This window comes from Sturnus vulgaris, unplaced genomic scaffold, assembly GCF_052056855.1.
Source record: "Sturnus vulgaris isolate bStuVul1 unplaced genomic scaffold, bStuVul1.hap1 Scaffold_194, whole genome shotgun sequence".
Classification (NCBI taxonomy): Eukaryota; Metazoa; Chordata; class Aves; order Passeriformes; family Sturnidae; genus Sturnus; species Sturnus vulgaris.
This window is the reverse complement of record NW_028276164.1, coordinates 5698711-5722158: the sequence shown is the minus strand read 5'-3', so window position 1 is coordinate 5722158 and position 23448 is coordinate 5698711. Positions and strand designations below refer to the sequence as shown.

Sequence of the window (23448 nt, the reverse complement as noted above, 5' to 3'; positions counted from 1 at the left end):
TTGGGTAAATCTTGCTGTTATGCGGAGTTTCTTATCTGTGTCATGATGTTTTGGAGGATTTTTAGGCTGAATCTTGGTATTTTGTAGGTTCTTGCAGGCATCATATGCCCAATAATTTCCTGGTTTACATTTGGGCAAGGAGGGACCCGCAACTCAAGGCACTCCCCTCTTGTTTTTTTCCCCAAACCAGAATTTTACGTTCCCAAGGTGTGAACAGATGAAGGAGGAAGAAAAGCCCCGGAGATCCCGTGGGACGAGGGGCTGCAAACCCAGCCTAGTGAGCTGTGAGGAGCAAAGACCCTCCTCGAGCCAGGAAGGAGGCTGGAGATGCAGGCGGAGCTCAGAGCTGGTGGAGAAGTCTCCTGGAGGAGAGAAGCCCCACAAGTGCTTGGAATGTGGGAAGGGTTTCAGCTGGAGCTCCGCGCTGATCCGGCACCAGAGGATCCACACTGGGGAACGGCCCTACAAATGTGGGGAATGTGAGAAGGGATTCATGACGATCTCTAATCTGATGCAGCATGTGCTGGTCCACGCTGGGGAAAAGCCCTATGAATGTGGGGAATGCGGGAAGAGCTTCCGCCAGCGCTCCAGCCTGATGCGGCACAAGGTGAGCCACACTGGGGAACGGCCCTACACCTGCTTGGAATGTGGGAAGAGTTTTGGGTGGAGGTGCGACTTGAGACAACACCAGCACATCCACACTGGGGAGAGGCCCTACGAGTGTCCCAAGTGTGGGAAAAGGTTTCAGAGAAGCTCCAATCTCCTCCTACATGAGCGGATTCACACAGAGGAGAGGCCCTTCCGCTGCCCCGACTGCGGGAAGGGATTCAACCGCAACTCCCATCTCACTGACCACCGGCGCATCCACACTGGGGAGAGGCCCTACGAGTGTCCTGAGTGTGGGAAGAGCTTCTCACAGAGCTCTAACTTGACCCATCACCAACGGAGGCTCCACTAAGGGAAGCCCTGTGAGTGCCCCGAGTGTGGGAAGAGCTTCGTGCTCTGCTCCAGCTCCATCCCCCATGGGAGGATCGGTGTTGGATGATCCCCAGTGACCCTCGTTGGCCAGAGTCCTGGTGATCCGTGGTCCTGGTGATCCCCATTGGGTGGGAGGAAGGGGTTGGAGAGATTTTTCTGCTCGGGGAGTGGACAGGGAATGGAATGGCTGTGGACTGAGAGGAAATGGGAGATACTCTGGTGACACGGACTGTAAGGACAGCAGGAGAGACTGGGATGAACTGGGAGAGCAACCGGAGTCACTTGGGGTGAGGGGCAGGAGGCCCGAGGGTGGGAACAAGAAGGGCTGATGTGTCTCAGGTGATTCCCAAGGAGGTTTTGAGGGGCTCCAGGGTCATTCCCAGGGCAGGGCCCGAGGGGACACGCTCTGCCCCACGCTCACCTCTGCGCTCCACGAGGAACGGGCTGGACAACTCGTAGTTGTGCCGGCAGTGCCTGTCCACCGCAGCCCATCTGTACTCCATCCATTGCGGGTCGCTGTTCCAGTGCCTGGCAGCCTTGTCCCCAAAGGAGGTGTCCCCACGTGCAGCCCCACATCGCTGCCCAAGTGCAGGAACTGCTCCCGGTTGGAGATGTTCCTCTCCACGAACCTCAGCCGGTCGGTGCCGTGAATGAAGTGACACTCGGACTAAACCATCTCCTGGAACAGCGCTGTGTGTGCAGGACACAGGTCCGGGGGTGTCCCCCCAGCAGCCCCCCAGCAGCCCACAGTAGCCAAGAGCTCCGGGCCCCCGCCACACGCCCCATGGCCAGCGCCGGGCAGGGTCTGACACCTCCCCCCTGCTGGAACCCTGGAAACTGAGGGGTTTGGGCTTTCTCTGCTGACAGGCATTGACCCCCAGGAAAACACTGCTTTTGACCTGAGGCTGTGAAGAAGCTTTCCAGAATTGTGATAGAACTGGAATCACTGGTGTGTAGTTTGAATAGACGTGTGTAATGTCCCATGGTGGAAAATTTAGAATTTGTGGTTTTAGACTATATTAATATATATATATATATATATATATATAAAACAAGATGGAGGTTTTAGGGTGGAGTTTTCTTTCTTTTTCACCTTCTTCACGGGTCTTGCTGGTACTTTTGTAATTGGATAGAAAATTCCACCGTGCAGGTCACAGGTGATTGGTTGTTGGGTTAAAAGTAAAAAGAATTTAGCTGTGTGTTCTTAAGTGGACAGATTGGCCCTTAAAAGGCCTTGTAGAGAGAGATACGTGTCCATTTTTGACCTGTTAGCTAGAAGTGCTGTAGAACTCACTGTAATATAGATAAGAATAAAATATCTGAGTCCAAACACGAAATTCCGTCTCTAGAGCATTTAATCCTGACTCTAGAAAAACACAAAAGAAGATTAAACGCGATACCCCCCTCCCCAAATTCTCCTGGCCGGGGGCGCTGGGGGCGGGGCGCGGGTGGAGTCCAGGTGAGGAGCTCTGGGCGCTCTGGGACTGCCTGAGGAGTCATCAGCGCCGCGCGCTCTGATTGGCTCAATTATTTTAGTGCCTTCTCTGATTGGCTGAGGAGAGAACCGGGAGTTGAGAGGAGCACCGGGAGAGATCCTGCCCCAGGCTAGCGGTGGAAGAACATCCAATTAACAAGGCATGCAGATCATTTCCCAGCGGTCCCCACACTCCTGTAGGAACTAAATGCACCGAGGATCTCACGAGGGTCACCAACTCTCTGGCGGCCAAATCCAGCCCTGCGCTCCCTGCGGGTGCGGGCACTCTGGGAAGGGCTCAGCTGCGGGTCAGATGGCCGGAGAGTGGCCTGGTGGTCACCTCGTGTGTGAGGCAGTGATGGGCTGGGGAGATGCGTGGACACTGCAGATCATCACTTCCAAGCAAAAATCATTCCAGGAAGGAGTAACAGCTTCTGACAGAGACCAAGTGTTGCCACCAGGTGCTCCTGCCAACAGCCGCCTGCAGAAAGGAGCACACACACCAATGCACGTGGGCTTTGGCTGTCCTCTGGCAGAGAAGTCCCCAGGGGACACAGGTCTCTGTGGCAGGAGCAGGCACCAGCATTGGCAGGCCTTGGGGGCGGCAGGTCTCCTTTGGCAGGGACTCTGCCACACCTGCTGATTTCACTGCTCCCAGGACTCAGAGCAGCATTCGTGCCCTGGGCCATACGTCCCGTGTCTGTGTCACACTCCTGTGTGTGTGACGGCCACCCAGCACCGGGTCTTGTCCCAGAGAGGCCCTGGCAGCTGCTGTGGAAGGCCCCGATGCCCTTCCTGCTGCAGCTGCATCGGCAACCGTGGGGGCTCCTTCTGCTGCCCTGAGCAGGCAGAGCAGAGGAGCATCTGCTTGTTGTTTGAGCCATTCCTAAAATTCCTGTTGGGCTCTCCTCGAACCTTGGGGGAACGTCTTCCTTGCAAGCTGGGCCACTTTGGGGGGGGGGGGGGGGGTGGGGTGGGGGTGTCCTCAGGGCACGTGGAGGTGTGTCCTAGGGCTCTTTGTGACACAGTGCACCGTGGTCACCGTGCAATAGGAAAGGGACAGAGCGTACAAGGGTGACCCTTTGTGACACGTCGTGACATAGGTGCTGGCGGTGACACGGCCACACCACAGTGCTCGGTGAACTCGTCGGGACAGGACGGAGAGAGCGGTGCTGTGAGGAGCCCCCACACAGCCAGCTTGTTCCCTACTGACCCGGAGCTTTTCCAAAGCTTTTCCTCTGCAGGTGACCTCGAGGACAGACTGCAGGACACGGTGTCCTGTAGCCTTCCCAATGCTTCTCTCTTGCAGGTGCCTACAAGGCACAACTGCAGCACTTGCTCATCTGGAGCTTTTCCAAGACATCTCTCCTGCAAGCAGTCCCAACTCCATACACTGACATGGAGCAGACACCACCCAGAGTGCCCAAGCTGGCCTGGGTGAAGGAGGAGGAGGAGGCTGCAGCTCCCTCAGCACAGCAGCCTGAAGAGCTGGAGCAGATCCAGCTGCTGCAAGAGGGTGAGTAGCAGAGCTGGGCCACAGAGCTGGTGCCTGCAGCCAGCTTAGCCCCATCCCATCCCATCCCATCCCATCCCATCCCATCCCATCCCATCCCATCCCATCCCATCCCAACATGCCCATGGATAGGACAGAAGAGGGGCTGGGGCTGAACCCCCTGGCAGCCACTCCCCATCCCTGGAGCATCCCAGGGCTGTCCCTGCCTGGGAATGCAGGGCTGGCCTGTGTTCTCCGGCCTCTCCCACAGCCCCTCAGCCCTGGCTGCGCTCGCTCTTTGCCAGGTGCCGCCATGGACCCGACACAAGAGCAGGACCCTGCCCGTGGCCGCTTCCGCAGAACAGCGCAGGTACTGCAGCCATCCCCACCTGGGCTGGGCCTGCTGTCACTGCTCAGCCCAGCACCGTGCTTGGAGCACTCCATGGATTCTCCCTCTCTTCCTGCCCTTCTCCTGCAGATGATCTATGAATTCATCATGTGCATTTGGCGGGAAGAGACCACCGGTGTGGGCACTGGGCTCTTGGCAAACTTTCCCCTCTTCACTGCTGAGACCGGGGCTGCCATGCTGGATTTGCTTGTGGAGAAGGGTGTCTCCAATCCAAAGCAAGTAAGCAGCCTGTGGCCAGGAATTGTCTGGCGCCTCAAGCCAGCTCTGCTGGGTTCCTTCAGTCTTTGAGGCCCAGCCCAATAGGGTGGGAAGGGTAGCACTTCTCAGGGGAAGCTGGGGAACCTGCTGCTCGGGCAGGTGTCCAAGTCTCCCCGGGCCTTCTGCAGGTGCCAGCCATGGTGAGGTACATCCACAAGTGGCTCACGGCCAATGAGTCTGCTGGGCACAGGCTGGACAAGGCCCTTCTGGAGCTGACCAGGGAATACCCCTGCGATGTGCTGATGACTCTCTTGCGCTGGGCCCCATCGGGTGACAGGTACGGCAGCCCCACCTGCCTTGAGGGTTTAGGGTTCCCCGGCCCGTTACCCTGTAGAGCCTGTCCCTGGTGACTGCCAGACAGGGGGACAGTTCCAGGAGCCTCTGGCTCCTCCGTTTGCCAGTGCTGCCATGTCAGCCCCTGAGCGTGCTGCCACGCTCCCTCCCTGCCCCTCAAGATGCCTGCACCCCCGTGGGCTGGCTGGGTGCTGCCAGCGAGGGCCGGTGGGCAGAGGCAGGGCTGACGGCCAGCGCGGGCCCCTGCAGCAGCCCAGGCCACAGTGCTGTGGCCCAGACCCCCCTGACACAGAGCTCTGACCCCACAGAGCTGCTACGGCCATGTGGGGAGTGATCATGTCCTCCACTGGGACTGCGGAGCCGGCGCTGCAGATACTCCTCAATGTGCTGAACGCCTGGCCAGTGGACAGTGTGTACACCTCCGATGGGGACAGCACAGGAGTCTTTGCCCTGGCTGTGAGTTCCTGCAACTGACCTTGGCTTGCCCCTAGGCCACCTCTCCAGCAGCTAGCTCTCTGTCCTCCCCCCAGCTGCATCTCTCTGCCTCAGGCACTGCGCTGAAACCTGCCTTAGGGGCAAGGTTCAGGGGCACCAGGCTGGGTGACCCCGAGGTGTCTCCCCCGGCCTCTCCCTGGCATGCTCGGACCCTGCCACACGGATGTCTTGGCACTGAGTGTTGTCTCTGGGTGGTTCATTCTTTCCAGGCAACCGTGACACTGTGGAGGGTCTTCAACCTGACCTGGTGCCCACCTATAGTGTTGGAGTATTTTCCCCGTCTCTTTCTGTGTCTGCTCTTCCAAGTTTACATCAGCGCACTGGATACGCCAGAGGAGGTTGATACCTTCTGGAAGGGGTGCCAGGAGCAACTGGGCCTTGCCACCAACCCCCAAAGGTGCTCCATCCCAGTCCTCCCAGTGTCCCCATCCCTTTCAAGGCAGGAGCCAGGGCTGCCAGCATCACCTGGGCTTTGCTCTGCACACAGGTTTGCGGTGCAGACCCTGAAGGTCCTGCTCTGCCGAGTGCAGTGTGAGCGTGTTGTGGTAGCCATGGAAGGCAAGGCTGGCTGGGACACGCTGCTCTGTACTGGCACCCACCACTATGCAGTGGGACTCCTGGCCAGGTGAGACCCCCTTCTCCCTGCTGCCCCCGGCACTTGTGCCCAGGGTGCCCCACACAGTTCCCATGGGCAGGGGTGAGAGGGCTTTGTCACAAAGAGACGGACGAGCAGACTGGAAAAGGCTGGCACAGGAGGGTGCCCGGGAACAGCCGCCTCCCAAAGTGCCCACGGGGGGCTTGGGAAAAGACCAGAGCTCCGTGGGTCACTCCTGGGAGAGCTTTGTCCTCTCGGCTCAGGGGCAATGATGCCTTTTCCCCCCCACCAGGGAGATGCGCTGTGTCTCCATGATCTGGTGTTGCAGCTTCATCTCCTGCCTCTTGGAGCTCCTCAGCCAAGACATTTCAGACTGGCAGCTGCCTGCCATGGCGTTCCTTGTGGAGGTGAGCCCCATGGGCAGCACAGCTGAGCTGCCTCCCACCTCTCTGCCCTCTCACAGCCGCAGCTGCCTGGGACGGTGCCCGTGCCCTGTGCTGCTGCCTTGGCTCAGCCCTGTGCAGTTCTGAGCTCCTGCCAGCTGGGCACCCCGGTCACTGCTTTGTGCCTTTCAGGTCCTGGACCTCCTGGACATCAAAGAATGGGGTGACAGCGTCCTGGAGATCATGGCAAGGCGCCTGCAGAGCACGTCCAGGGAGATGCGTCGCCTGGTGCTCAGAGGCCTCGTGCAGCTCAGCAAGGACCCCTCGATGGTGAGAAGACAGCAGCGGCTGAAGCTGTGCTGGCAGCGTGGGGCTGGGGAAAGCAGCCCCTTGGGCTTGGCTGGGCTTTGGGAGCTGTGGCAGCTGCTCCCAGCTCTCCTGCGTTGCTGTTCAGCTGCCCGAGTGCTTCAGGACAGGCCTTCGGCCCCTGGGCTCCACGGCAGCAGCAGCAGCAGCGTGGGCTTGCCCTGCCTTGTCTTCCGTGCAGAACAGTAGAATGTACAGCCTGACAGAAAGCCTTGTGGACCTGTTGCGGGATGCAGATGAAGACATCGTTGAGATGACCGTCGCGGTGCTCAGCTTTCTGCTCTCGCACAGACACCTCGCAATACCCAGCCCCATCGCCCTGCGGCTGGCTGGCGCGCTCTGGCCACTGCTGGACAACGTAAGGCTCTGTGCCCCCAGCCACGGCCACTGGGTGCTGTAACCAAGTGTGGGGCCCCGTGGATTTTTGGGCCTGTGCACAGAGGGGCCTGGAGCAGCTGATGTGGAGGGCTTTTGCTTCCTTTCCAACAGGACAACCGCCATGTGCAGCTGCTCTCCACTCGCCTCTTCCAAGAGGTGATGAGGTTGGTAGCGGCCAAGGGTAAAAAGCCCCTCAAGATGCTTGTGAGCAAGAGCCTGCTGCCACTCTTCTTCAACTGCCACGATGAGAACATGCGTGTGGCAGAGGTGAGGACTCCTGGGCGCTGCTGTCCTCCTGGCAGGGGGCTCAGCTGTCTCCCTGCACCCGGGCACCTCATGGGCTCCAGCCTACTCCTGGCCTTGGCACAGGGAGGCAGGTCCTGTGCCCTGGGCTGCAGTGCCATCTCTGGGTCTCTGCTGCTCTGCAGGCCTCTTGTGAAACGCTGCTTTCTGCACTAAGCTTCCTGAAGAGGAGAGATCTTGAGCACCTGCTGATGGCGGATCAGATGTGGAGGTTTGGCGAGTGCTTGGTAAGAACGCTGCTCCCTTCCCTGGGCTGCCCACGCGGGCTCTTCTCCAGGCTCCTCTGGCCCCAGGGCCGCAGCTGATGGAGCCCCGAGCTCCATCAAGCCCGCGCCTTGTCGGGCCCTCTGCCCCGCTCAGGGCTGTGCGGGCAGGGCAGGCCGGGGCCAAGGGACAGAGCCCGCGCCAACCCTTCCCTCCGTGCCCTGCCGCTCTCTCCAGCTGGCACAGGACAGGAGCCGAGCGGCCGAGCTGCTGCGCCAGGCGCTGCCGTACCTGCGGAGCCCACAGGAGCCCCTGCGAGAGGCGGCCGTCAGGTTTCTTGGTGAGCCACAAGCCCGGCTCCCTCCCCGCCCCGCCGCAGCTCGGCCCCAGCCCCGCCTGCTGCCCCGGCAGCGCCATCCGGGCCGGGGCTCTGGAGCCCCGCCTGCCCTCGGCGCCGCTGCCGCCCTCTCGCAGCCGTGTCCTTGGGCGTCAGGATGCGGCGAGGGCCGGGCCTGAGCCCTGCAGGGGAAGGCGCTGCTGTGGCCGCAGGGCTGGCAGCGCCGCTGCGGGGCAGCTGTGCGGCTGGGGCCGTGACAGGCTCTGTGTTGGCAGGGATGGCCGGGCGGTTCCTGAGAGAGCAGCAGCGAGAGTTGCAGCTCATGTGCAGGGGTGAGTGAGGCCAGCGGGCTGTCAGCGGGGGCTGGCGCTGGCAGCTGCGTTCCCTGCCCCGGCTGGGAGGGCTCTGCTCCCTGCGCGCACGAGGGGCGGCGTGGGCAGAGCACAGAGACCTTCCAGGGGCCTGCGGGAGGGACATTCGTGGCCAGCGCCTTCCAGCTGATCCTTGCTGTCTCCTGCTTCCTCCAGGCCATGGCAAGAGCTGCCGTGTGGGAGGGATGGGGCAGGAGGGTCCCCTCAGGTCCCTGCAGATGCAGGCTCTGACTGTGGCTCTGTTCCTCTCTCTTCCAGCCCTTCAGGACATGACAGATGACACCAGCCCTGCCATCTCATGCCTGGCTCTTCAGACTCTGTACATCAACAGAGCTGTACAGAGCATTCCCTCCTCCCGACTCCAGCAGATGCGAGATGGATTCCGCCGGCTCTGGAAGTCACGGCCTTCCCTGTGTCGCAGGGGCTGGTTGTCCTGCGTGAGCAGTGTGGAGAACTGATCCGGGAGGCTGCGTCTGCTGGGGCCACGTGAGCCTGCAGGGAACACCTCTGCTCTGCAAGCACTTTCTTTCTTCCCACTGTAGGATTAGTAAATTGCTGTTGTCATACACAGAGGTCCAGGAGCTTTCTTTTGGTGCCCAGAGTCTTCAGGCCAATGGGGAAGAGGGCAAAAAGGGTGCTTGTGCTCAGCAAGTTGGCCAAGCGTGCGGAGTGGAAGGGAAAGTGGCCAAAAGGCCCTTGGCCTTTGGTGGTTCTGTGGAAGCCTTAAGGCTTCCGACAGAGCGGGCGGGCAGAGGCCGGAGCTGCGGTGGGGATCCCTGAGAGACCGGTCCCTGGAGATGGCCAGCACCCCTCTGCCAGCCTGGAAGCGCCATCTGTGTCCTGCCCGTGTGTTGCTGACTGGATTGCTGAGGGCTCTGAGGTGCCTCTTGATGCGGCTCCTCTGGAGCTCCTTCAGCAGCCAGGCAGGCCTGGGGGAGGCGTGGAGGGCACGGGACAGTGGGAGGCCATGAAGGGCTGCGGTGCTGCCAAGGCCTGCCCGGAGAAGGCAGTGGGAAGGCGTGAGGGGGATGCGTGTGGCGCTGGGTGGCGGGAGGCTGTGATGGGCCAGGAGGACTTGTGTGGATGGGTTGGTGGGAAGCCCTGAGGAACTGGGTGGCAGAGGCCATAAGCAGCCCCCAGACAGCCACCTTCTTCCTGCCAGCCGGCTGCTCTGGCGCTTCCCCGACGCGTCTCTGGTGCCTGTGGCAGAAGCCCTCGAGGCCTGGCCTCAGCAGGACGGTGGGGACAGCCCCGAGGTGCCCAAGCTGCTTGGCCAGGGACAAGGAGGGACAAGGAGGGACAAGGAGGGACAAGGAGGTACAAGGAGGCCCTGCTGGAGCACGGCCACTGGCTGCTGCAGGCGAGGAGCAGTGGGAAGTGGCAGCGCTGGCGATCAGCCCGGGTCCCCAGAGCTGTCCAGGCCACTGTGCTGCATGGCCAAGACTCCCCTGACACTGAGCTCGGGACCCACAGAGCTGCTGCCACCATGGCAAGAACGATGTCTCCTGGAGCTGGCCTGTGGAGCTCCTGCTGTCAGCATGGCTCTGGACACCAGAGAAAAATGACCAGAGTGTGCACAGGAACAGCAGCACCCAGAAGGCTTGTACCTCCTCAGGAAGACATGCACACCAGACAGGATGCCAAAAGAGGGGATGCTATGGGCACAATTTTTTGTGGCTTGGCAAAGGGTGTAAGGGAAAGTGGTCACCATGGTTTTCTCTTGACTTGCCAGAATCACAGCAACGCTTGGCAGCTTCAGCTGCAGCCTGTCCCCCTGACTGACCTCAGCGGCTCTGCTCGAGGGCACACTCGCCTTCCAGAGTCGGCTGTTGCAAGGCAGCAGCGTTGGTGCCATCGTTAGAGACTCTGATGGGACACGAGCCCTTAGCTGCAGCTGCTGACACTCTCCTCCATTGTTATAGTTTTGACTTGCCGATTTAAATATACTAATTTTTCTGTTGTGAGACAGAACCAGGAGCAAAAGAGCAAGGCAGGACTAAAACTTAAAAAAGGTATAAAAGACTTTATTAACTACACAAAGAAAGAGAAAGAAAAGCAAATTCAGAATAATATCTTCAGACCACTCCTTCCTTCCCTCTCCCAACCTTCATAACAACAAAACAAACATACAAAAAACTACTTCAGCCAGTTCCCAAGTTAAATAGCCCTTTTCAGCTCACTTTGGAGAGAGAAGTTTCCTCTTGTCAGGCCATAGGGACTTCACCACAAGAAGGGAAAAAACCAGTCCTCTCGTGGCTTCACTTTCACGATTTGCATCTGCCCAGGAAAAAACTTGCAAAGTCGTGAAGTTCCTCCCATCTTCACAGCTTTCCCAAAGCTGTGCTTATGGGCCATACTCATGGGGTATTTACTTTTAAGAATTAACTGTTCCAAACCAAACATTTTCTTCATCTCTCTTTCTCTCTGTTCATGCTCCATCACCAGAAAAAGAGATCCCCTTTTCTCCTCGGGGTGAAGGATTCTCAACACAGATGCCTTTGATTAACAATCTATCAAATGGAACATCTCCAACCTCCCCGTGTCTTTCCCCACGGTTTATAGGAATATTCAGTACATCAGTTCATACCTACAATCTTACAAAAGGATTTTCAGCCATCTTCACAGCATCTCCTCATTCTCCTTCCATCGAAAGAAACTTAGCTCTTGCTTCACTGACTTTGGAGCATCTCCTTTTTCCCCTCTCATATTCAAAGGAAAGCCGGAGGTCTGCAAAATCTTACCTGAGCACTAAAGAGTTAAAGTTTCCCACAGAAGTCACGGCGCTGGGTGTGGGGGGCGGCTGAGATGTTAATCAGCTTTTCTGGAGCTTGCTGCAGCCCCGCACTGCCCATGGCCACCCCTGCTTCCAGACAGGGCCCGGCTGCCTCCCCCAGGCCGTGCGGGGGCTGGGCGGGCTCGGCCCCTCCAAAGCTGCTCCGAGCCAGCAGCAGGAGCCGGGCCCCCCCAGAGCCGCGGGCTCGTAGGGGAGGAAGCCGGGCTAAGGTCTCATCAATGAGCCTTTCCTCCCCCCGGCCATCGGGTTCCCTGGTTTGCAAACGGGGCCCAGCGGCCTCCCGAGCTCCCCCCACATGGGAGGGAGCCCGGGCTGGGCCGTTGTTACCTGCTCAGCTATCGGAAATAAAAGGGAGTTTTTTCCCGGGTTACCGCCTTCAAAATGTGTGCTCACCGAGCGAACTAACTTTCTGCAATTGGTTGTTCAGGCTGTCAGTAACCAAACCAGCCTCCAATAGGTCCCATCAACTCCCAGAGGGAGTTCTCACACAGAGAATTTCTCTCTTGAGTTTCTTCTCCCCAGGTGAAACTAGCACAGAAGTCGATATTAGGGAAGATCCTGCTGCTTTCCACCAGTTTTAGAGGGTCATAAACACTCTGTATAATTTTGAAATTAAGGGACTCTCAGGCAATGATATGGAAATAGGAATAACAACAACTATGAAATTAACAACAAACAGAACAGGAGCCCAGTTCCAGTCTCTGGGCCACGGGCACTTTCCCCTTTGGTGCAGTTGCTGTCACAGCTGGCAGTGAGCTCTGGCAGGCTCCTGATGGGCAGGTGCGACGATCCCCGTGCGGCTGCAGGGGCTGGGGGTGATGGCAGCTGTGTCCCAGATGGGAAGGGATGGAGGAGAGGCAGGATGCTGGGAAAACAGCAAGCTGAAGCAGGAGGGCGTCCAAGCAGGGCTGCGGGGTCCAAAACAGAGAGGCAGCTCCCGGCGTTGGGATGGTGGGGGGGTAGCAATGACCTTTCTGCTCCGAGAGCCAAAAGCGAGCGAGAGCCAGCAACTGCCCCCCACCCTCCTTTACCTGCTTCCAATCTCACCGTGTTCCCCCTTTCCCTCCCCCCACCCTCCGAGAGAAATTCCCAAAAAACCAGGGATACCCTCCCTGGTGCTGGGACCCAACCATCAGTGCTTCTTAGCATGTCAATGGGAAAAAATTCCACAGGCAGAGAGGAAAGGAAAAAACAACCCCCAACAGACGCTTATCCAGTTCTTCACTGATTTGAGATTTATCAGCTGTTGCAGACACTGGGATGATGGTACAATATTTTAATGTTTGGTAATAATCTAATTTCAGAAGTGTTTTTAATTATATCTGTTCTCGGAAATGTTTTGGATTGTTGTATCAGAATTATTCCCGATTACTGTAAGTTTTGGTTTTACTACATGTATGGTTTTGTTTTGAACTTCCCTTCATGTTCATGGCAAGAGTCATGCATGCTGTTTTTAAAACAAGGAAGGGGGAATTAGCTCCTAGGGACCCACCCAATTTACCGGGGCTCCCCCTATTCACTGCCCCCCCCGTTCACCGACCGCCCCAAAGCTCTGGGACCCCCCCTCACTCACCGCCCCTCCCCCATCCATGGGACCCCCCCACTCACCGCTCCCCCCCCCATCACCAGGACCCCAAAATCCATGGGACTCCCCCCACGCTCATCAAGACTCCCCCCAAATCCATGGGACCCCTCCCTCCCCCCCACTCACCACCCCCTTCTCAGCACTCCCCGGGCCCTCCCCATTGATCGAACGCCCCCATGGCCCCCCCAGCCCCTCGCCCTCGCATTGGGCCCCCCCGGGGCCGAGGCAGAGCCCTCCCTGAGGGACACCCCTCATCCCCGGCCTGCAGCCGCCCATGGAGCCGCTGACCACAACTCCCTGCCTGCGTCCATCCGGCCAATTCCTCTGGCCCCGCACAGCCCAGCCTGCAAAGCCAGCACCTGCTGGGCACCTGCTCCATGACACTTCCAGCGGCTTGGGCTGCTGAAGGGCTGCTGGGCTGGGCCTTTTGTGACACAGGGCCGTTCTATCGGGTTCCTGGGTGCTGTTGGCCATTCTGTTGTCCTGGTGACATGGCACAGCCCCGCCCTGCAGGGGTATATACGGGGCACAGGGCCCTGCGCTGCCCAGGGCCAGGAGTGCCACTGGCTCAGGAGGAAGCAGCTCCTGGGACCTCTGTGCTCTAGACGACGTTACACATGGAGGAGGAAAAGGTGAACCCTGTTATAAATGAGAGACAAAAGTCTCGATATTCAGCAAAATTTAGATTGCTTTATTTAATATAGAAAGAGCAAGCAGCGCGCTGGGGAACGTGAGGGGTCACCGCCCACTCCACGCTCCACTGAACCTTGGTTTGCAGCCTCTTCTTATACTGTGGTTTCTCGTTGTAATCAATAATTTTTGGATTTTTGTTGTCATAAGCAGTGGTGGTTGAATAAACATCCTTACACAAAGCCTTTGGGTGATAATCAGTCACAGATAGCCATCCGGTCCTTGTAGATAACCAGCAGAGAAGTTCTGGAAGTCTGGTCCTTGAGATAGGCAGTATTGATCAGACAAAGGGAGGAAGGGCTATTGGGAAGTCTGATTTTGCAAGCTGGTAGCCAATACAACTTATTTGGAAAACAGAACATAATATAACATTACATAAAATAATAAACCATAACAAGGTGATTTTAAACAGCATGATTTTATCATATAATTTCCTTTATCTAGTGTCCATGCTTCACTTCAGAGCTTAGTATTCTGGTTTATACAAACCCCTAATGCTTTTGTGATTAACACGAATCTTTTATCAATTGTCACAATTTCCCCACTTCTCTTTTTTTATCCCATTGATTCGTGTTCTGGTTTCAAATTTTGTCAGTACTTCTTGTACTAGATTTAATACATCTACTGCCATTAATTTTGTTGCCTTCTCAGGGTCTATTGGTATTGCAGCAACTTGCATTCCTTGAACCACCGACTGGATTAGTCGAATGAAGCGTGGAACAAGACAAGGGATGAACAGTAGTCCTAATAATGCACATGTTAACATAAACCTTAAATTTTTCCACCAAGCTCCCCCCCAACAGATTATTCCACCAACTATCATTAAGTATAGAGTTCCAGGTTTGTAGAGGTACATGGGCTCTTTGTTTTATTTCTTCTGCAATTTTAGTAATTACTTCACCATTATCATCAATTTCTAATCAGCATTTAGATTTATTAAACTTCCCACACACTACCCCTCCATATTTCTGTTTGATTTCACTGTAGCAACTGTTCTGGCCCTAATCCCTCCCCCCCTCCATGGCCATTGTTCAGTCATCTGCATTCCTCTACAGATCCAACAAACAGTTAAGTTCAGTAGTAATTTCTTTCATTAATTCTACAAATAAATTCTTTCCCAAGGTGGGTAAGTCCCATTCGCTGAGTTGTTGTTTTATTTTCTCATACAAGTTAAAACGTCCCCCACGGTTTGTCCTTTTTCCTTTGAATATTTTAGTTATAATTTTTTTTCGATCAATTCCTCCTTGTAGTGATCTTGCACTCCTCCCTGATCTGAATATTCCCACATACCTTCTTTTGTGAAGCAGAGGTGTGTCTCTCCTACTGGGCAACTTTGGTATGCTGATGGAGCCCACCTTCCTTCTCCCAAATTGGTGGCTACCCAGCAACTTCTTCCCATAATTGTGCAAGTTTCTAAGTTGTGTTTATTACAGCAGGCCGAATTGATGTGTGTGTGGAAGGCAAGGGTGGATACCGTGCATCCCCGTACCCAATTGTCTGGTGACACTTGGAACAAGCATCAGCATTATTTCCTTTTATCATCATTAGCAATAGGATGACTCCCATGACCATTTTCATCCCTCTGCCTCCCTCAAGGCCTACGGGGTTGCTGCCAGTAGCCGAGGTTTGTTTGATCTTCTCAGCAGCAGGGAATATGTCCTGGGCTCTCCCACTTTGTCTTTCTCTTTTGGTAGTGTTTCTTAATTTTGTCCCAGCTTTTAGCTTTAACATTCCAGTACGAGGTACAGCAGTAACAGCTCGGTATACACAACCCTTCTGACACTCTTTTGCCAACACCTCTGCTCTGGCTTGCTTTATTTTCCTCGTTCCATTCTCGAATAACTCCCACCAGTTATGATCATCAATTTCGATTTCTCCTTGTGCTGATAGGGTATTAAGTACCTTAATAGCTTCCTTACATTCATTTCTTCTACAATGGACACATAATGAGAATGGGGGATACCCACCATAGGAATGACACCACCACAACTCAGTACAATATGGATACCTTTTTTTATATAATGAACGGGCTACAATCACAGCCCTTCTGGTAGCTCAAAAGACTGCATTAATTCTTCTAGGGCTGCCCAAAGAGATTGGGGGATTCTGTAAAGCCCTGAGGCAATACTGTCCAACTCAGTTGTTGTTTCCTGCCCTTATCAGGATCTTCCCATTCAAAGGCAAAGCAATCTCTGCTACTTTCCTCTAACGGGCATGCCCAGAAGGCATCTTTTAGATCTATTACACTATACCAAGTGTAGTCAGGGGACAACTGTTTTAAGAGAGTGTAAGGGTTTGCTACTACAGGAAATTTGGTAACAGTTCGCTGATTTATAGCTCTCAAATCCTGTACCAATCTGTAATTCCCGTCTGTCTTTCTGACAGGCGGAATAGGAGTATTATGTGGGGACATACATGGTTCCAAAGCCCCCTGTTGCAAAAGGTTTTCTATGAGAGGCTTAAGGCCCCGTCTCCCTTCCAGAGATATTGGATATTGATGAACTCGGATAGGTAAATCGGGATCAGTGATTTTCACTTTGATAGGTTTCATTTTTAACTTCCCTATTTCCCCAGGGGTGTACCACACCTCAGAACATATTTGCTCCTCATCCTTTTGGGTTAAAGCAAAAATTTTAAACTGCCCTTGTGATACTTCAATTTTCAAATCCAATGCTATTATTAAATCCCTCCCCAATAAATTATTTTCTGCCTCTGGCAGTAACAGCAGATCTTTTAATTCAATTTTGTTCCGGGTCTCAATTTGCACATTTTTAATAATAGGGACCTGTAATGGTTCAACTTTTGCTCCAGCCACGAGTGCCGTTTCTCTACTCGGTTTACACCCTTTTGGTAGGTCTTTAATTGTGGATTTTTCAGCTCCTGTATCTACTAAAAATTCCACCTCCTCTCCCTGGGGACCAATCTTTAAATTTATCAAGGGCGCTTTGGATGGTATGGCCCTTAATACATACAGCCCCTGACACCCCTATTCATCTTCCTGGAACATTTTTTTTTTTCATCCTGTATCGACTCTTTACAATTTTTCTCTATATGACCTTTTTTGTTACAATAAAATCAGGTTTGCCTTGGTGAATTATTTCCTGCTTCATTTCCTTGTTTTGGTGGGGGTTTTCGTGGTTTCCCTCCCCCTTTCTGCTGGGTTTCTTTCTGTGTTTCACGAACTGCAGCTATAAAGATTTTGCTTTTGCTTTCTGCTTCTCTTAGCAATTCTTGTAACCCTCGATCTTGCCAATCGTCTAACTTTTCTAATTTCTTTCTAATATCTCCCCATATTCGAGCAACAAATTGGGTTTTGAGGAGTGCCTGACCCACTTGTGTGTCAGGGTCTATCCCGGAGTACATTTGGAGATCTTTCCTCAGCCGCTCCAACCAGTCAGTCGGGGATTCGTCCTTTTTTTGTTGTTCACTAAAGGCTTTATTAATATTTTGTCCTTTAGGAACTGATTCTCGGATACCTTTAGCGAGTGTCCATCTTAAGTCCATCATATTCTGGCGATGGACATCATTTTGATTATCCCAGTTAGGATTATTTAATGGCCATTTCTGGTCTCCCCTAGGTCCAATCTGATGCTCCCGGTCCCATACCCTCATTCCAGCCTGTCTGATCATTTCCCGTTCTTCCGTGGTGAATAGGATACTTAATATAGATTGTAATTCCATCCAAGTATACATACTTGGTCCGAGGAATTGATCTAGTCTCTCTGATACCCCTATAGGATCTTCTAATAGTTTTCCCATTTCTTTTTTAAAGTTTCTCACTTCCCCTGTGTTCAAGGGAACATTTACAAATTCAATTAATCCAGCCTGTTGTCCTGCTAATGGCACTTCCCTCAGGGGGTAAAGGCGAGCCTTTGTGTCGTTATCTCCCTCCTCTCTGGTGATACCATCTCTCCTGGTATTCCTTTGACTGGAGCGAGTTCTTAGAGCTATGGGAGTACCAGGAGGAGAAGTGGGTGCGTGGGGGGGTCTCCTGTATTTTCTGTATTATACGGAGGTGGGAGATTATCGAGGGGTTCCCAGGTAACCTTTTTTTTATCCTCATCCTCTTTTTCTTTTAAAGTACATATCAAGGATGGCTTGGACTGTTTTGCCCACAGGGCAGCATACTCATATTCCTCTCTGTTAAATGGTTCTTTACAAGCCACATATGTGTTTAATGCCCGACAAATCCAACCCTCAAATCATCCGAACATGGGCCAGTATAGGTTATCTTTATGGATAATTTCTTTGGTCCATTCCACCATGCAATATTGTATCAATTTTTCTTTACTTCTTCCTCTGTATACCGCCCCTGTGTCCCAACATCTTAATATTACTCCCAAAGGGCTGCCTGGAGGTATTTCTGGCAACCTACTTGTCTTGTCTTTATTTTCCCAGTCTCCTTGTGGACCAAATGAACTTGAACCTCTTCGTGGGTCCCTGGGACTCAGAATCTTACTCCCTCTTTGTCCCATTTTTACCTCAAGGGACTGTCTTGAGGTGTTTGCACTCCCCGATGTGTTCCGCCCGAGCCCCTGCCCCTCCTTGGGTCAGGATGGACTGGAACCCGCCTCTACCTGGGCTGGGATGGGAAAAGCAGCTTTTCCCTTCTCCCTCCGTGACTGGTGTGTTGCCATCTGCTTTTCTTTTCCTCCCCCTTCCCCCTCTCCCCGGGTCCTGCCTTTTCCTGGGCTAGGATGGGAAGGACCCAGCCTCTACCTGCGCTAGGACAAGAAAAGCAGTCTCTCCCTTTGTGCTCACTCGCTTCGTCCGGTCACCGGCCAGGTCCCTCGCGGGATGCTGGAAACGCGGATAGAAGGACTCCACTCTCGCTTCGCAGCAAAGGCCACGTCTCATTCAGGCAAGCACACAGTCATCCCCACCAAACCACACAGATACTCACAGTCCGATGCTCCTGTCTGGCTCTTCGTGCACGAGAATTCCAGGTGATTTTGCCGCGGTCTTCCGGGGAGATTTTCCTTGCTCAGTCTCTATGGTGCGGGACGTCGATGGGTCCCGAGAATCACTGACGAACCGGGGCCACAGCAGTGGGCGCCTCCCCGAAATCGCAGCGCCTCTCAGGGCTCCAAGGACGTCCCGGGTTTCGGCACCAAATTGTTATAAATGAGAGACAAAAGTCTCAATATTCAGCAAAATTTAGATTGCTTTATTTGATATAGAAAGAGCAAGCAGCGCGCTGGGGAACGTGAGGGGTCACCGCCCACTCCACGCTCCACCCAACCTTGGTTTGCAACCTCTTCTTATACTGTGGGTTCTCGTTGTAATCAATAATTTTTGGGTTTTTGTTGTGTTGGGGGTTGAATGTTTCGCTTTTCTTTCTGTGGAATTTCTCCCATTGTTATGCTAAGTAATTGTGGCTACACCTTAAAACGACAGATAATGTTCTCTCGTAGGGGGGTGGCTGGAGGGGGAGGGGGGGGGAACCGGAAAAGGAAAGGTGGGACGGGGGGGGTCTGGAGCTGGGCTCTCTCTCGCTTGGCTCCTGGAGTGGGAAGACAACCTGGGCTCTGCTCTGGCATCTTCCCCTGCCATCCCAGCGCTGAGATCCACGCTCCCTGCCTTTGGACATCGCTCCGCGGCTCTCCCAGCTCACCCTACTACCTCCGGACACTCTGCTGAGCACCACGACCGACACCGTGAGGGGGGAGTCACTTTCCCCATCCCCTCTCTCCCCTGGGCCGCGGCCGCCATCACCCAGCCCTCTTCAACTGCGCGGGACCTGCCCTGCCCCCACAGCACCGGTAACTGAGCACAGGGAGACGGCCTGCGGCCAGAAGGGACTGGAGCGGAGCTAGACTGTTTCTGTTGCCAATTTTTATAGCTGTTGTTGTTTTTTCTGCTTTGTTAGATACCAGTAAAGAACTGTTATTCTTATCCCCATATCTCCTGCCTGAAGGTGTCTGAATTGGACCTAAAATAATTAAAAGGGAGGGGGGTTGCACTCTGCATCGCAGAAAAGGGGCTCCTGCCTTTCCTTAGACCATACCTGTCTTTCAAACCAAGACAGATTTTGGCGCCCGGAACGTGGGGCATTGCCTGAGGGCATTGAGAGAGGGGTAGAAAAGGGGATAACAGTTCTTAAATTACCCAAGCTTGTGGTAGGTGACACCATGCTGTCCAGCTTACCCTGGATTGGCCTCCATGTGGTCACTGCTATATCTCTCCCATTTGCAAGCCCTTTTTTAAACATGAGTTTCATAACCAAGGTTACTGTGGCTATTATCCAGTTTATTATGTGGGTTGATCAGTTGAGGAATTCATGGATTTTTAATTTTCTCTGGAAGATGGCCACATGGATTCAGAGCTATCACACTCTAAGTGTGTGTTTCTGGGGCTACTTCAATAATGGTACTTACTGTGAGGAAGTGGCAGCAGGTGAAATTTTTTCTCAACCCATCACAGGGTTTTTGAAGTTCACCCCACCAGTCTTCAAGGGGTTCCAATCCACTTTAAATGCTAATGACATTATATTGTGGCTAGTGTTGCTTATATCCCTGTTAAACCTGTTCTATGTAACATTCAGAGATAAGGGGAGATTGACTTGGATAACAACCCTGATACCTACCCCAGGGATTAGTGATGTTACCCCAGAGCCTGATCTTGTCCCAGAGACTAGGGAGGTTACCCCAGAGCCTGATCCTATCCCAGAGACTAGGGATATTACCCCAGAGTTTGACCCTGCTCCACAGCCCACCTCGGAAAGGAACCACCCAGAATGGGTGGGGGTGCTAGCAAAGGAGATACGTGAGATGGGCCAGATGCTGAAGGAGTACCTCTCCCCAGCTGGTGAGAAACCCTCCCCCTGCCTTAAAGAGGGAGACTCTGATGGTGCAGCAGTGGGACCCACAGATGTTACGTCTGTCCAGGTTCCAGCTGAACTGCAAGGGCACTCACAGCCAGCAGCAGTTGCCCCTGTGGAAACTAGGAAGTCTAAGATGAAAACAAGGCACCTAGATAATAAGGGTCAGGAAGGGGGCCCCTCACAACCAGCAGGGGAGCCAGAAGTTGAGATCATCACCGAGTCCCTGTCATACGAGAGTCTCCGTAACCTGCGAAAAGACATTGTACGACGGGGCCGTGAGGCTTTTACAACCTGGTTACTGCGGGTCTGGGACCTTATGGGTACAGGTGTGCAACTGGATGGTACTGAGGCAAGGAATTTGGGAGCCTTGACCCAGGACTCAGGTGTGGACCAGGTATTTGTAAGGGAGACAGGTCTCCTTTCCCTCTGGGAGCGACTTTTAATGAGTGTGAGAGAGAGATTTGTCCACAGGGAAAGAATGCAGGAGTACCACCAGAGAACACGTTGGAATACCCTTGAGGAAGGGATCCAAAAGCTGAGAGAAGTGGCAGTACTGGAGGTGCTCTTTGGGAGGGATGGACAGCATGACAATGACCCTGACAAGGTCAGGTGCACAGGGCAGATGTTGTGGAATCTGGCAAACCTGGGCCCATCTCAATATACCCCCTTTATTGCAATGATTGATGCTGATACCAACCAAGTGACAGTGGGTTCTGTTGCCAACAGGCTCAGGAATTATCAGAGTATGATGGCTGGCCCAGTGCAGGCTCATGTCTCTGCTGTGGCTAAGGACCTCAGAGAGGAGTTTAAGGAGGAGATGAAGGAGATAAGGGAAGAGGTGAGGAAGATCAGTGCAGCACCAGTGAGAGTCATGGACCCCAAAAGTAGAGCCCAACGCCCCCCAGCTAGGGAGAGAGGGTACACCCCACGTGCTGACCTGTGGTTTTTTCTACGTGACCACGGGGAAGACATGAGAAGGTGGGATGGGAAACCCACTTCTGTCCTGGCAGCACGGGTGCGCCAAATCAGGGAGGGGAACACCAACAGAGGGAACTCCACTAAAGTGAGGGTAGCCTCAGCCTCCCATGGAGGTGCAGGGTATTACAGAAGGGAGGATGATCTGTCAGATCCCCTTGAAGGAACCTCCAGTATGTATGCCCAGGAGAGAAATAATAACCAGGGCTAGAGGGGCCCTGCCTCTAGCCAGGGAGAGGCACGGGAAAACCGGATCTTTTGGACGGTGTGGATCCGATGGCCTGGCACATCAGAGCCACAGGAACACAGAGCATTGGTTGACACTGGTTCACAATGTACATTAATACCATCAGGACATGTCGGAAAGGAACCTGTTTTAATTGCTGGGGTTACAGGGGGATCTCAGGAATTGACTCTGCTGGAGGCTGAGGTGAGCCTGACTGGGAAAGAGTGGCAGAAACATCCAATTGTGACTGGCCCAGAGGCACCATGTATCCTAGGCATAGACTTCCTCAGGAATGGCTATTACAAAGACCCAAAGGGACTCAGGTGGGCTTTTGGAATAGCTGCTGTGGCAGCAGAGGGCATTAAGCAGTTGAACACCCTGCCTGGGCTATCAGAAAACCCATTTGCAGTGGGACTCCTCAGGGTGAAAGAGCAACAGGTGCCAATTGCTACCTCAACAGTGCACCGCCGGCAGTACCGGACGAATCGAGATGCCATGATCCCCATCCACAAGATGATCCGTGAGCTGGAGAGCCAAGGGGTGGTCAGCAAAACCCACTCACCCTTCAACAGCCCCATCTGGCCTGTGAGTAAATCGGAAGGAGAATGGAGATTGACAGTGGACTATCGTGCACTGAATGAGGTGACTCCACCACTGAGCGCTGCCGTGCCGGACATGCTGAAACTGCAGTACGAGCTGGAGTCCAAGGCAGCAAAGTGGTACGCCACCATTGACATCGCCAATGCATTCTTCTCCATTCCTCTGGCAGCAGAGTGCAGGCCTCAGTTCGCTTTCACCTGGAGGGGTGTGCAATACATGTGGAACCGACTGCCCCAGGGGTGGAAACACAGCCCCACCATCTGTCATGGGCTGATCCAGGCTACACTGGAGAAGGGTGGAGCTCCAGAACATCTGCAGTACATTGATGACATCATTGTGTGGGGGGATACGGCAATGGAAGTATTTCAGAAAGGAGAAAAGATCATTGAGATTCTGCTGGGAGCCGGCTTCGCCATTAAAAAGAGCAAAGTCAAAGGGCCTGCCCAAGAGATCCAGTTCCTGGGAGTAAAGTGGCAAGATGGACGGCGCCAGATCCCCAGTGAGGTCATCAATAAGATCACTGCAATGTCTCCACCAACCAGCAAGAAGGAAACACAAGCCTTCCTAGGTGCCATAGGCTTTTGGAGAATGCACATTCCTGAGTACAGCCAGATTGTGAGCCCTCTTTACCTGGTCACCCGCAAGAAGAACGATTTCCACTGGGGCCCTGAGCAGCAGCAAGCCTTTGCCCAGATCAAGCAGGAGATTGCTCATGCAGTAGCCCTTGGCCCAGTCAGGACGGGACCAGATGTGAAGAACGTGCTCTACTCTGCAGCCGGGAACCATGGTCTGTCCTGGAGCCTTTGGCAGAAGGTGCCTGGTGAGACGCGAGGCCGACCACTGGGGTTCTGGAGCCGAAGCTACAGAGGGTCCGAGGCCAACTACACTCCGACGGAGAGGGAGATCTTGGCCGCCTATGAAGGGGTCCAAGCAGCCTCAGAGGTGGTTGGCACAGAAACACAACTCCTCCTGGCACCCCGACTGCCAGTGCTGGGGTGGATGTTTAAAGGAAAGGTTCCCTCAACCCACCATGCCACTGACGCCACATGGAGTAAATGGATTGCCCTCATCACACAACGTGCCCGTATTGGAAACCCGAATCGCCCTGCGATTTTGGAGATAATTACCAACTGGCCGGAAGGGGAAGACTTTGGCCTTGCCGACGAAGAGGAACAGGAACAGGTGACCCGGGCCGAAGAAGCCCCACCATATAACCAACTGCCAGCAGATGAAACATGCTATGCTCTTTTCACTGATGGTTCCTGCCGCATCGTGGGGATGAACCGGAAGTGGAAAGCAGCCGTATGGAGCCCCACACGACAGGTCGCACAAGCTACCGAAGGAGAAGGTGGATCGAGTCAACTTGCTGAACTCAAAGCTGTTCAGCTGGCCCTGGACATTGCTGAAAGAGAGAAGTG

At 54.2% G+C, this 23448-nt stretch overlaps 1 protein-coding gene across 1 annotated transcript in view; it reads left to right on the top strand.

Annotated features, from left to right (window-relative positions):
- Positions 1-23448, top strand: part of LOC148218210 (uncharacterized) — a 224844-nt gene that overhangs the window by 17942 nt on the left and 183454 nt on the right. Inside the window, exons 2-3 of the mRNA XM_088157923.1 lie at positions 442-597; positions 682-920. Of these exons, the coding sequence (XP_088014049.1) occupies positions 442-597; positions 682-920 (395 nt within the window). The remainder of the gene's footprint in view (positions 1-441; positions 598-681; positions 921-23448) is intronic.